Below are 14254 nucleotides of genomic sequence, written 5' to 3'. Positions count from 1 at the left end.
TGTGAAACCAACAGTGCAGTTCAAGAAGAGTTAGGAAAATATTTAACAAATAAACTAATGTAAACAATAATAATAATAAAAGTAACACAATGACATAACAATAACGAGGCTATATACAGGGGGCATCGGTACCGAGTCAGTGTGCGGGGGTACAGGTTAGTTGAGGGGGTACAGTGTGCGGGGGTACAGGTTAGAAAGGATACTCTCTTTGACGGCATGATAGAATAGATCCTAGAATACAGGATCTCTGTGTATTAGTTTATGTATATACTAGTTCTATATGCATTTCTATGATGGGAGCAATCTTTTCTGGTCTACGCCAAAGGTGGTACATGAGGTGAAGGCCATGGGCAGGAGAAGTTTGGGCTCGGCCATGTCCATGGGGGAAATAGCCACCAGCTCCTTGGGAAGCCTGAGCTCAGTGGACATGAACACCCCTGCGGAGCTCCGTGACTACTTGGATGTTGGGACCCCGGTAAAGTCGCGTGACAGCCCACCCAGGCCTGCTCCCCCTCCTACCAAGCCCAGGAGCAAACTGCCTCAGCCTACAAGGTTCCTTAGCCTGCAAAAGGCTGACACCGGCTCAGGTCAGTCCCTCTCATGTACTCACACTAATTTAAATTAGACAGCGAGATGAAGCTAGGTAGACTCATAGTAGGAAGGGAAGGGACACAAATGGCTTTAGCCCAGGGCTAAGACATTTTTCCACACTTGCTTTGCCTGTTGCACAGTGAGATAACCTTTGCTCAAGGCGAATTAGACCCTGCTTCTGAGCAGGTTGAGCACCAAAAATGTGTGCTAAATTGAAAATGATATCATAATGAACTAAGATGTTCTAGTGTTAAAAGCTACAAACAGATATGGAAATGAGTAAATGCATAAATACATACATACAGTTCACAGAGAGATAGATGTCTGCTGTCAACCCATAGACAAGAAGGCAGCCAGTGAGCCAATGGGCCAAATAAAGAAAAGTCAGGACCAGGCCAGATTGCAGCCCCTGTCCAACCCAGAGCAGGCCCTGACTAAGACCTTCAAGCTGCTCCACTCTGCCTCTGATGACTGGTGAGCATTCACTGTAGACAAGACCAATGGAGCTAGGCTAAAGGAAGCACAGTGTAGTGTCCTTGGAAATGTAGATTTGAGCTACAGAGCGTAGAAACTTCTGAAATTAAGAGACCAGAGTCCTAATTGATGAACATCATTATAATGTTTTTGGAAAATGTTGTGGAAATTGCTTACGTTTCTTTCACTGAATTGCAGGGAGAAGAAGATCGAGGGCTTGACCTCTGTCCGTGTGATGGCTCAGAACCACATGGACATACTGATGCCTAAACTCCATGATATCTGCCTTGCCATTATAAATGAGGTAGCTGTATTCATTCACTGCCCTATTCATTCATCTGCACAAATCTGCTACATTTGGAGAACAAGTCAAATTATTGTGTCACGTTTCTGATGTTCGTGGGTTGTACTGCTCAACATTAATAGCTGGTCCTGTGCATGTTATTATGATTCAGGTGAAGAACCTGCGCTCTGCAGTGTCCTGTGCTGCCATGGCCACACTGGGTGACATGTACGTCCACCTCCAGAGGGCCATGGACAGTGAGGTGGAGGGGACGGCACGCGTGCTGCTGCACAAAGCCAGCGAGGCCAACACCTTCATCCGGCAGGGCGCCAACTGTGCCCTGGGTCACATGGTGCAGAGCTGCACCCCTACCCGTGTCATGAATGCCCTGCTGGTCGGTGGGCTGAGGTAAAGAGGGAGAGGGGTCAATTAACACTCACTAAGGGGTAGATCCGGACTTCACAAATGTTCACTTTGTCTCACATTGAAAGTTTGACTCGAGTGGAAGTTAGGATTCACTCCAAACAGACCTGAACTTTCTGGTGCAAAATGGTCACTGCTCGCTTAGGTATACCACACATTAGATTAGATTCAACTTTACTGTCATAGTACAAGTACAGTACAACGAAATGCAGTTAGCATCTGACCAGAAGTGCAAATAAAAGAGTGCAAAAAATGTACAAGTAAAACAATTAAGTACAATGTATGTTATTAAGTGGGATGTATAAATGTGCAATGAAGGCAAATGGCAAGTACAAATGGCAAGTCTAAATGTGCAATGAAGGCAAGTATTAGGGCCGGGACAATGCCAGTATCGCAATATATTTTCAATGGCAAAAATGAAAACACAAAGCAGATCTCACTCTTTGGTCCTTTAAAAACCTACTGTATAAATCCGCTTCGTGTTTTGGATACTGGTATCGTCCCGGACCTAATTAGCAGTGGATGTATGTCATCTCTACACAAGAACATTTGTTAACACTTTATATGAAAGTGATGCTCCAGAGCAGGGCCGGCTCTAGCCTCTTTAGCCTCTTGGGGAGGTTTTGTTGGGAGGCCCCCACACCAAGTGGGCCCCCAAAAATTATGGCACCCCTCTTGACGGCGGAGAGAAACATGTGCATATTAAAGTTAATTTCCTGTAATTCGACACTACAGTAAATGGTGACCCCGATGTGATATATCTTACAGATACTTTGGACTAAATTTGAGTTTATTCTATTCTATTATTCTATTGGGGCAGCAGGTAGCCTAGTGGTTAGCGCGTTGGACTTGTAACCAAAAGGTTGCAAGATTGAATCCCCGAGCTGACAAGGTAAAAATCTGTCGTTCTGCCCCTGAACAAGGCAGTTAACCCACTGTTCCTAGGCCGTCATTGAAAATAAGAGTTTGTTCTTAACTGACTTGCCACATGTTCATTATATATGATCATTTTATTTGTTTACAAATAAAATTATCATATATAATGAACACGTGGCCTACGTGAAGGCGAATATGCAAGCAATCTATATTTTTGAGTTATGGAAATCGACTCGTATTAATGATTTGATCAAAAAAGGCAAGAATGTTCTCACATTTGATTCGAATAGGGTTGAAATTCTTTAGTGCTGGCAATATGCACTAAGTATACTTAACATAGGGGGGGCGGGGGGGTCTGGTGAACACGTCAGGGTTCTATGGCCGCAGGCAGAACAGCAGAAACAGGGTCAGCAGCACGACCAGGTGGACTAGGGACGGGGACAGCCAGGAGTCGTCAGGCCAGATAGTCCTGAGGCATGGTCCTAGGGCTCAGGTCCTCCGAGAGGGGAGAGCGAGAAAGATAGGAGAATTAGAGGGAGCATATATATGATCACACAGGACACCAGATAAGACAGGAGAATTACACCGGATATAACATAATGACCCTAGCCCCCCGTTCAAAGGCACTTAAATATTGTCTTGCCCATTCACCCTCTGAATGGCACACATACACAATCCATGTCCATATTGTCTGTCACGACTTCCGCCGAGGTCGGTCCCTCTCCTTGTTCGGGCGGCGTTCGGCGGTCTACGTCACCGACCTTCTAGCCATCGCCGATCTACTTTTCATTTTCCATTTGTTTTGTCCTTGTCTTACACACCTGATTTCATTCCCCCAATTACTTGTTCATTATTTAACCCTCTGTTCCTCCATGTTTGTTTGTGAGTGATTGTTTGTTTGTAATACGGTCCGTTATTGTGGCCTCGAATTATTGTGTTGTATTTGTGAATATTTGAGTAAATTATGTTTATTACTCATATCTGCTGTCCTGCGCCTGACTCCTCTACACCAGCTACACACAGGCAATATTACATTGTCTCAAAACTTTAAAATCCTTATTTAACCTGTCACCTCCCCTTCATTTATACTGATTGAAGTGGATTTAACAAGTGACATCAATAATTGGATTCACCTGGTCAGTCTGTCATGGAAAGAGAATACGTTCTTAATGTTTTGTATACTCAGTGTATTGACATGCATAAGAAAAAATACGAGAGAATGTTAATTCTAAAGCTTGCTGTGCTTTTACTCGGGAAAAACTAATAGCAACACAGCAAACTACTGATGAACTTCCCAGAGGAAATCAGAGCGCAGCATAGAGCAATTGGAAGCAGAACTTCAAGCATATGAAAAAGAGCATGATCAGACTAGGTCATTTCTACATGATGCGCAGCGAGATTTGTTAGAACAGAGCACAAATAGGCTCCAACGCGACATGTCTGACTGAGATGCAGATAGCTGCAAAGTCAGTCCCACCTAGGGTGTGGCCATGCCAGAGTATGTGAGCGGAGTGAGGAGTGGAGCTTGCCCTATTTGACTGGATCGTGGAGCAAGTTTCCCAGAGGCTGGAGCTTCGACTTTCTCGCCCCCTTCAATTTCGCTCCAGTAGTGCTCCAGTAGCACTCATTTTACAAGCTCAGGGCATGCCCGGCCCAACATGCATTTGTAGTCTACTTGTGTGCTGCTATAGCACCTTGCTTTAGCTACTGTCATCTAATATTCTAAATATCTTCATAAAGAAGCTGATAAAACACACAGGTGAAAAATCAAGGAGACTTACAAAGATGAGGAGGACCAAGAGCAAGAGAGGGAGTGCGGTTATGTAGTGTCCACAACTAAAGAATGAAAAGACAGGTATCCCTGAAAGCATGTACTTACTACGTGTACATGCTAACAGAAAGGAACGAGGTGGTTAGCTAGGTAGGTGTCATTTTAGCGCATTATTTATAAACAAAAAATTATCTCTAAAAAGTTAAGTTAATTTTCCTTCTATTATCTACACAATAGGCCATCATTGATGGCATGTTAACTAACTCTATTACCTCTTTCAAGGAGCGTTCTGTTTTGATAGGGATATTTGACCTAAAATCCTTTAGGCCTACCTACAGAACAAAATAAAAATAACTACGCATCCCTGCCCAGCCGGGCATTAGTGGCCCAAACGGTGTTTAGCATCCCAAGTGGCTCTGCAAGAGCTGAGAGCGTATTCTCTGCGGCTGGCCTGCTCTCCAGGCACAATCACATGAGCCTGAAGCTACAGACTCTGGCCAAACTCGTGTTTCTAAAAATGAATTCAAAGGCACTGTAGACTGAGCCTAATGAGGCATTTTTATTTCATTTGTATTTCATTCTAAGTAAGTCAATCAGCATATATGTGCAATTGATAGACTATAACGATTTAATACAACAAAATGCTGTTTAAATGCTGAGCTTACACGGAACCCAAACTGCCTGCGCGCGTGCGCCATAGTGTTGACAGTACCAAAATACAACAACTCATTTACAAAAAACACTGCAGCACAAACAAGTTACAACGTGAAATCGCCACTATCCCATTCATACCTTAGAGGACCAAACTACATCTCCCATAATGCAACGCCCGTACTGTTAGCTTCACAGAAAGGCATGATAGCTAGCAACAGCAGCACTTTTAGCACTCTGTAAACTATATTAATAACAACAATAAAACTCTGAAAGTTACATGTTTCTATAGTCTCACATTCCCTTATAACAACAATATCTACAGCATTAACCTTGGGATGTTTTATTTATTTCACGATATGGACTTCTACAAAGGAGTCATATCAAGACACACCTTTCTCTCTGTGTTTTCTCGGACTGAAGAGAACGGCAGCTACGGGTAGCACCAGGGTGTTAGTAGGTGACGCATGCACCCAGATGAAATAAAATACATTTAATGAAACAAAACCCGAAGATGTTAACATCATTCAGCTACTGTAACTGCCTACCTAACATCAACAGGCAGCACCAGTAGCGCAACAATTAAAAATGGACACCAAAAGTAAAGTTCCTGGCGATCAAAGCGATCTGACTCCCCCCTTCTGTCTGAACTTGGAATATTCCTGTTCGCGGGCTTTGGCCCTCAACCTGGTTGTTCTGTTCTGCGTTGTGTACTATTCTAATAATTTGAAGTTTGATGGAATAACCATTTTAACTCTACTACAAATACATTTCGTATTAGGCTACATGTCTGACTCCTGACCTATTTAGAGTGTTTATATGCTGTTTAATACGACATGTAGCCTATTTGAAATTATGAGTGCTTCTTACAGTCACCTTTTCCTGTTGTTTACTTAAATACTTCATTCAAATCATATGGTTTGGTTTCAATATTTCAAAACCAAATGGTAGGTTATACGCCACAGCTTTCAGCCAATCAGCATTCAGGGCTCGAACCACCCGGTTTATAATTACAATTATCTTACCAACCCCCTCATCACCACTCTGGGTAGCAGAGTTTCATTTGTGTTTACATCTGTAGGTCTGATATCTGATTGGAAGTTCACTTTTATAGTAGCATATTGGTCAACAACTCACATTGTTTTATTCTAACAACTCAGAGGCTTTTAAAAGAGTCTTAGAATCATTATCTCTCTTTTTCTTTGTTCCTAACCTGCGCTAGTGAGATACACTCTCTCTCTCCACCCCAGCGACTCTTGGGGCATGGCCTTTCAGGCTATGACTTCTCGCTCTCTCCCTCTCTGATCATGCATAAGGTATTGCATTGTAATGTTTGTTAATGCCTTGTATATGATTTCATAATGTTAAATACCTTTCCACTCGCAGTCCAATTCTTGCCTGTCAATGTCAACTCATTGCCTAATGCTTCCTTGCATATTTTAAGTATCTTTATAGTGTAAAAGATAAACATTTTAATGTATAGTTATATATCAAATACTACCACACTACAAAGTCAATCAATTTAATATACACCATCACAAATATTCATTTTTTTTCATTTAGGCAGGTCTTAAGAAACATTATGATATTAATACCTCTACGGGATCAGTGTCACCCCCGCGGGACGGTTGAGCCAACGTAGGCCAATGTGATTAGTGTCACGACTTCCACCGAAGTCGGCTCCTCTCCTTGTTCGGGTGGCGTTCGGCGATCGACGTCACCGGCTTTCTAGCCATCGCCACTCCATTTCTCATATTCCATTGGTTTTGTCTTGTTCCATTACATACCTGGTTTTCATTCCATAATTACTGCATGTATTTAGTTCTCTGTTCCCCTCCATTGTCTTTGTGTGTAATTGTTTGTTTGTTATGTGGATTATTGTCAGGCGCTTTACTTTTGCTATGTTCCGTGTTTTTGGCACGTTATTGTTTTTATGTGCTGTCATTTTTGGAACGGCGTTAAAGTGCACCTATTCACTACACTCTGCTCTCCTGCACCTGACTTTGCCTCCTGTACACACCCCTGACAATTAGCATGAGCTTGTAAGTAACAAAAACATTTCCCAGGACATAGACATATCTGATATGGGCAGAAAGCTTAAATTCTTGTTAATCTAACTGCACTGTCCAATTTACAGTAGGTATTACAGTGAAAGAATACCAATCTATTTGTTTGAGAAGAGTGCACAATGTATTGATAAACCAATTAGGCACATTTGGGTAGTCTTGATACAACATTTTGAACAGATATACAATGGTTCATTGGATCAGTCTAAAACTTTGCACTGACACTGCTGTCATCTAGTGGCCAAAATCAAAATTGCCCCTGGGCTGGAATAATACCTTATGGCATTTCTCTTGCATTTCTAAGATGATGGTAGAAAAAACTCACAAAAAAAAACGTTTACCAGATCTAATGTGTTATATTCTTCTACATTAATTTAACATTTCCACAAACTTCAAAGTGTTTCCTTTCACATGGTATCAAGAATATGCATATCCTTGCTTCAGGTCCTGAGCTACAGATAGTTTTGGGTATGTCATTTTAGGTGAAATTTGAAGGGTGCGATCTTTAAGAGGTTCTTTCAAAATAACATAATAGCATATTTTGAGTTTAATTATGTTACTATGCTTAGCTCAAGGCTCGACTTCAAGTTCAGTCTGCCATCAAGTCGAAACGGTCCTGTGGCAATATGTTTTCACCGTGGTGACGGAAAAGGGACATGGCTTGAAAACGTATCTCAATCCAGGGATGGAAGGTATCGCTGTACTCCTAATTGTCCCATTAGCCAAGCCTCGAAATCGAGAAGATTGAAATACTGCTAGTTTTTAATTAACTGCCTTTTTCATCAGCATGCTAGGTTATTCCACAACACTTCCGGCAGCAACTCACCCCAACGCTAGACGTCACATTTTAATGGAATCACATATTTTTGTTATGTCTTATACTTCCTTGTGTTGTGTACTTCTTATTTTACTATTACGTTATTTAGATTATTTTTAGCCATTGGTGGAGAGGTACTGTCTACTGATGTGTGCTAGCCTTTGGGGAGTAACAAGTAATTTATAAACATTTATAAAGTGTATATATAGTGAACACTTTAGATTAGGGGGTATTAGTGAGGCTCTGAGGTATTAGTAAGTGCATGTACACACATTCATAAATGCTCTCATTTAATGAATACACCATTCGTGACATTTATAAATACATTTATAAATATGTATTTAAATGGTGAGTCAAACCATTAATCAACCATTAACAAATGCCTTGACAATAACTCCTTTTTAACTGGTTTATAGTACATTAGTAGTACATTATTAACCATTTACAAATTGTGAACATACTATGATCAAACACCTTATTAATTATCTGATAAATCATGAACAAATCATTTAAAATAGCGTTTATAAATGTGTAAATAACAATTTATAGATTTCTTATTGACATGTACAAATGTAGGAATAATGATTAATAAATGGTAATTTAACTCTTCACAAACAGTTTATAAATGGTATATTAAGGGACTTTAATATAAAGTCTTACTGAACATTTTGATCCATCGATGAGACTTCATCAATACAATCCATTATCATTCGTCTCCTAACTCATGTATCTCTATGACATGTAACTGATGTGCTCTGTTTTTCCTTCCTCAGCCACCGTAACGCTGCGGTGAGGAGCTGCACTGCTCAGCACCTGGAGAGACTGGCTGAGGTCATGGGGATGGCTCGTCTCCTGTCGGGGAAGAAAGACCTCACTGACCGTTTCTTGATTGCCGTCAGTAAACTGGCTGTGGACCCTGCACAGGAAGTCAGGTGGGATGTTCCTCCTGTAAAGTCGCTTGCTTAAACATAATGGCCCGCCTTAACTTAGGCCGTGATTCAATCCATGGCTCGCTATAGCACTAGATCGCCGACAATGCCGTTTTTAAAGGTAATTTACTCTTGAGTTGACATCTGCAGTGTTTACCACGAATACAAATTGAAATTGCCTTTAAAAGCCACATTGTCGGCTGTCTACAGCATCTATGCTAAAGGTTGTCATGGATTGAATTGCGGATTTTAGGGATTCCAAAACAACCACAGGTTCTCTTGGAGGGGAATAGTAATTGAAAACAAATAGGAAAAATTAGAAACACAAATAAGTGCTACGTGGCATAGGAAAATCCAAGTCCAGGCACTCATGTGGGTTTGAAAGTTAAAAAGCAGGGATGTTCTTCTCCCATCGCCAACTAGCGACCAGGTGTATGGTGTTCCCTCTGACACATTGGTGCAGCTGGCTTCCAGGTTAAGCGGGCATTGTGTCAAGATGCAGTGCGGCTTGGCTGGGTTGTGTTTCGGAGGACGCACGGCTCTCGACCTTCGCCTCTCCAGAGTCCTTACGGGAGTTGCAGCGATTGGACAGAGATTGTAACTACCAATTGGATACCACGAAATTGGGGTAAAAATTCAAGATGTAAATGAGTCCAAATAGTCAGTACATGATTCAGTTTCCTTCCTTCTGTTTGGTGACTAATGAAGACAACCCTACTTGATCACAATGGTCGGCCTGAGCCAAGCGCTGTGCAGATTCGCTAAGATTTTCATAATAACGAACGGTTAATACCCAGTTGTTAGATAGTTGAGATGATTTGTAGATCAGGTAATGCGGTGCATTACTCAAACCGACCCTCTTGCAAATTCTACCTAATGTATGTCTTATTTTGATGGGATATTTTTTCTCAGGTTGCCATCAATTGATTACTGTTTTTAATCACAGACAGCAGAAATTATTTGATATGTTGCACGTTTAAGATTATATTAAAATCTTTGTCCACAGGCATCATAGTCGCAATATCTTGAGAAACGTGGCCACCAATGGCGACTTTGCTAAAATGTGGGACAAATTCGCTCCGAGGAAAGAGCGAGAATCCTTGAGGGAGGTCATCTCAAAGGTTAACCTCAAAGAAAGGTACATTCTCTCTGGATGATTAGAAGAAGTATGACAAATGAGCTGATATGATTACAGAACTCCAATCCCACTGGACACAGACATCAGTTCAATGTCTAGTTTTGATTTAAATTTGGGAAATCAACCAATGTGAAATTAACCAAAAATGTTGGTTAAAAGTTGGGTGAAAAAAATCCAATTGTGTTTTCCACATTGATTCACCGTCATCACATTGATTTTTTGTTGTTGTTGAAATGAGGTGGAAACAACATTTATTCAACCAGTTTTGGCCCAATGGGATGAATTTAATATACTGTAAGATTTTTATCTTTCTGTCTTTTCTCTTTTTCAACAGGAATATCTGAATAATCCCCAACTTGACTATATGTTTGTATCTAAATATTTGCACATTTCCCAACTTGACTATTATCCCCTCCAGTCCCCAAACTCCAATATTTTCACTCATTCTAAGAAATTTGACACTATCATCCAAACCCCCATGTAAATGCATCTTTAAGCTGCATCGACTCCCTGTCCAAGTCCTGAATTCACTATAAGGCAATATGAACCACATTCAAAGCACTAAATGACCTTTCCTCGAAGCTCCTATCTGATCTACCAGCTCAATAGTGGTCTACTGAAACCATACTCACCATCTCAGGGGGTGCTCAGATCATCAACCACTGACCTCCACACCATCCTCAAAACCAGCAGTCCTCTTTTGGAGGCAGATTGGTCAGTGCTCCTGTATGGCACCTACATTGTGGATTTTCATCCAATGCTTCTGGACTATGAGAACATTCTTTGGACAATAAAATTAGGTAAAATGGAAGCTGGCTACAGTCTCAGTTTTATCCTCCAAGACAGTGTGAGGATGTGTAACAACAATACCTGTAGTTTAATTTCATGATCAGGGCCAGATTACCGAATGGGCACGCAGGGCACCTGCCCTGTGGGCCCCGACCTCCAGGGAATATCATCATAACATCCAAAACTAAAAGTATAGTTGATGTATATTACAGTACGTGGACGTTTTACAATTCGTGAGCTCGTTTCATAATTTGTAGCCATGTTTAATATAAATTTGTGCTCATTTTGTAGAAATTCGTGAGCATTTAAAAACATTTAGTGGGGATGTTTTATATCAATTTGCTTACTGGTGCTCTTCCATGCCGTCTCGAGGAGGGGTGCGTCACTTGAGTGGGTTGAGTCACTGACGTGATCCTCCTGTCTGGGTTGGTGCCCCCCCTTGGGTTGTGCCGTGGCGGAGATCTTTGTGGGCTATACTCGGCCCTGTCTCAGGATGGTAAGTTGGTGGTTGAAGCTATCCCTCTAGTGGTGTGGGGGCTGTGCTTTGGCAAAGTGGGTAGGGTTATATCCTGCCTGTTTGGCCCTGTCCGGGGGTATCGTCAGATGGGGCCACATTGTCTCCCGACCTCTCCTGTCTCAGCCTCCAGTATTTATGCTGCAGTAGTTTATGTGTCGGGGAGCTAGGGTCAGTCTGTTATATCTGGAGAATTTCTCCTGTCTTTTCCGGTGTCCTGTGTGAATTTAAGTATGCTCTCTGTAATTCTTTCTTTCTTTTTTTCTCTCTCTCTCTTTCTCTCTCTCTTTCTCTCTCTTTCTCTCTTTCTCTCTCTCTCTCTTTCTCTCTCTCTCTCTCTCTCTCTCTCGGATGACCTGAGCCCTAGGACCATGCCTCAGGACTACCTTGCCTGATGACTCCTTGCTGACCCCAGTCCACCTGGCTGTGCTGCTGCTCCAGTTTCAACTGTTCTGCCTGCGGCTATGGAACCCTGACCTGTTCACCGGACGTGCTACCTGTCCCAGACCTGCTGTTTTCAAATCTCCAGAGACAGCAGGAGCGGTAGAGATACTCTGAATGAACGGCTATGAAAGGCCAACTGACATTTACTCCTGAGGTTCTGACCTGTTGCACCCTCGACAACCACTGTGATTATTATTATTTGACCCTGCTGGTCATCTATGAACATTTTAACATCTTGGCCATGTTCTGTTATAATCTCCACCCGGCACAGCCAGAAGAGGACTGGCCACCCCTCATAGCCTGGTTCCTCTCTAGGTTTCCTCCTAGGTTCTGGCCTTTCTAGGGAGTTGTTCCTAGCCACAATGCTTCTACACCTGCATTGCTTGCTGTTTGGGGTTTTAGGCTGGGTTTCTGTACAGTACTTTGAGATATCAGCTGATGTAAGAAGGGCTTTATAAACAAATTTGATTTGAAATTTGGTTTGATATATGCTCCTTAAAACCAATGAGGAGATGGCACGTGGGTATATGCTCCTAAAAACAAATGAGGAGATGGAAGATACAGGACTTGCAGCGCGTCCAGTGTCACAAATAGAACCATGTTCTATTTTTGCACCTGGCTAAGCAGATGCTTGCGTGCGTGCAATGATTGAATAACATGTAGGTGTTCATTTATTTTGCAACTGGTCTGGTCAGCATGTTAGAGATAGACAGGACTCCAGTCATGTCATACTGCAAAACACCACTAGATGCCGGACATACCATTTGCATAGATGGGAATAACCAAGAATTCATGTGAAATCCATTCATGAGAATATTTAAAGAAAGGGAAAGGGGGATAGCTAGTTAGAGCACAAGTGGAAAAGGGTAGTCACTAGTGGGGACAAAAATAATGTTTGCTTCTTTCTGCCACACATTACAACAGTGGTTGTTGTATTTTCTGTTCTGTTTGATTATCACTGGATTTGGGCTTTGTTGCCCTTGTTTACAGTGACCTAAATAATGCTCAAGTAAAAGATGGTGCCTCAGAACCACGACCACCCAGAGTTTATGCCATTGGTTTCTACATCCAGCTTCTAATGGTGCATTTCCATACAGGATTTACCCAGTATTTTACCCATGGATCTGGTAGACCTGCTCTCATTTGGGGCCAAGGCAATGCTCTGTGTTCTTTTCAGCTGTTTTTTACATAACAATGGCTATCTGTGAACTTTAACACCTTCTCACAAAGCAACAGACTTAAATGATGCAGAGATTGATGATGCCGTCACCATAAGCCTTTAGAGCTGACATTAACATATAACCCTGGTCGAAACCCTGGAGTGTGGGTAAGTCTATATGGAAAAGTACCACTAGAGGGAGCCACATCCCAACATGTGATCCTGGATCCACAAATCTATCAGCAAGTGTCAAAATTTCTGCAAGGTCTCACAGTCTCACATCAGAATTAGACGTTCATCCATGTTTCTCAAACTTCAAAGTTGTTCCAAACGTTAAATCTCAAAGTGTTTAAGGTTAAGTTTAGGCATTAACTCCGAAATCTTAAGGTTAGGCATTAACTCCAAATGGTTAAGATAAGGGGTAAGGTTTGGGATAGGCTTATAACAAAACTATCAAAACTGACTTTCTATCGCTGGATTCAACCATGAAACCTTTGGAGTCAGAGGCAGATGCTTATCCACATCCACAATGTCCTAGAAAAACCAAAACTTACTTAAAGGTAACAGCGCTCACTGTTGCCCCTGGTGGCCGGTTTCCACGTCATATCCTGACATCCTCAGCCATGGATGGATGTCGAATACTGACTTGTATCACGGGTGATCTGCCTGCAAAACTCTGATTCCATTCCAGTCTGGCTCAGCTCAGCAAATGTAGCAATTGGACCTTTGAAAACGTAGAAAATCCAATTCAATGATATTGTTGTTTCCTGAACTGAGTGAACTCATGAACTGCATTTGACTTCATTTTCAGAGTTAATTGAGTTGAAATGGAATGAAGGCCAACCCTGCTAACCATGGTCCTTCCCTGTAAAGTCTAGAGCTTTCCCATCAAAACCCCAAGCCCCCATCCTTGTCTATAGTGCCTTCAGAAAGTATTCATACACCTTGACTTATTTCACATTTCGTTGTCTTACAGCCTGAATTCAAAATGGATTTAATATGTTTTTCTCTCACCCAGCTACACACAGTACACCATAATGAAAAAGTGAAAACATATATTAAGAAATGTTTGCAAATGTATTGAACATTTAACACAGAAATATCTAATTTACATAAGTATTCACACCCTTGAGTCAATACTTTGTACAAGCACCTTTGGCAGCGATTACAGCTGTGAGTCTTTCTGGGTAAAGTTTCTAAGAACTTTCCACACCTGGATTGTGCAACATTTGCCCATTATTCGTTTCAATATTCTTCAAGCTCTATACCAGGCAGTGTCAGAGGAAGGCCCTAAAAATTGTCGAAGGCTCCAGCCACCCAAGTCATAGA

The 14254-nt window shown here is 41.7% G+C and overlaps 1 protein-coding gene across 1 annotated transcript; it reads left to right on the top strand.

Annotated features, from left to right (window-relative positions):
• Positions 1-427: 427 nt before the first annotated feature.
• Positions 428-11728, top strand: LOC115177994 (TOG array regulator of axonemal microtubules protein 1). Its single transcript, XM_029739004.1, has 7 exons — positions 428-587; positions 933-1065; positions 1264-1369; positions 1521-1756; positions 8726-8884; positions 9888-10019; positions 11690-11728. The coding sequence occupies exons 1-7, from the start codon at positions 428-430 to the stop codon at positions 11715-11717; spliced, it is 954 nt and encodes a 317-aa protein (XP_029594864.1). The 3' UTR covers positions 11718-11728.
• Positions 11729-14254: the final 2526 nt, after the last annotated feature.

Source organism: Salmo trutta, chromosome 38 (genome assembly GCF_901001165.1).
Source record: "Salmo trutta chromosome 38, fSalTru1.1, whole genome shotgun sequence".
In the NCBI taxonomy this organism is placed as follows: Eukaryota; Metazoa; Chordata; class Actinopteri; order Salmoniformes; family Salmonidae; genus Salmo; species Salmo trutta.
Note: the sequence above shows the minus strand (reverse complement) of the source record. Positions and strands in the feature narration are given on the sequence as shown.

What these genes read in the sequence shown, in the direction of transcription:
- LOC115177994 (XM_029739004.1), top strand. Translation starts at nt 428, where the DNA reads ATGAACACCCCTGCGGAGCTCCGTGACTACTTGGATGTTGGGACCCCG. An exon ending in AAAGGCTGACACCGGCTCAG is followed by an intron (nt 588 to 932) that starts GTCAGTCCCTCT and finishes GTCAACCCATAG; the next exon opens with ACAAGAAGGCAGCCAGTGAG. An exon ending in CACTCTGCCTCTGATGACTG is followed by an intron (nt 1,066 to 1,263) that starts GTGAGCATTCAC and finishes ACTGAATTGCAG; the next exon opens with GGAGAAGAAGATCGAGGGCT.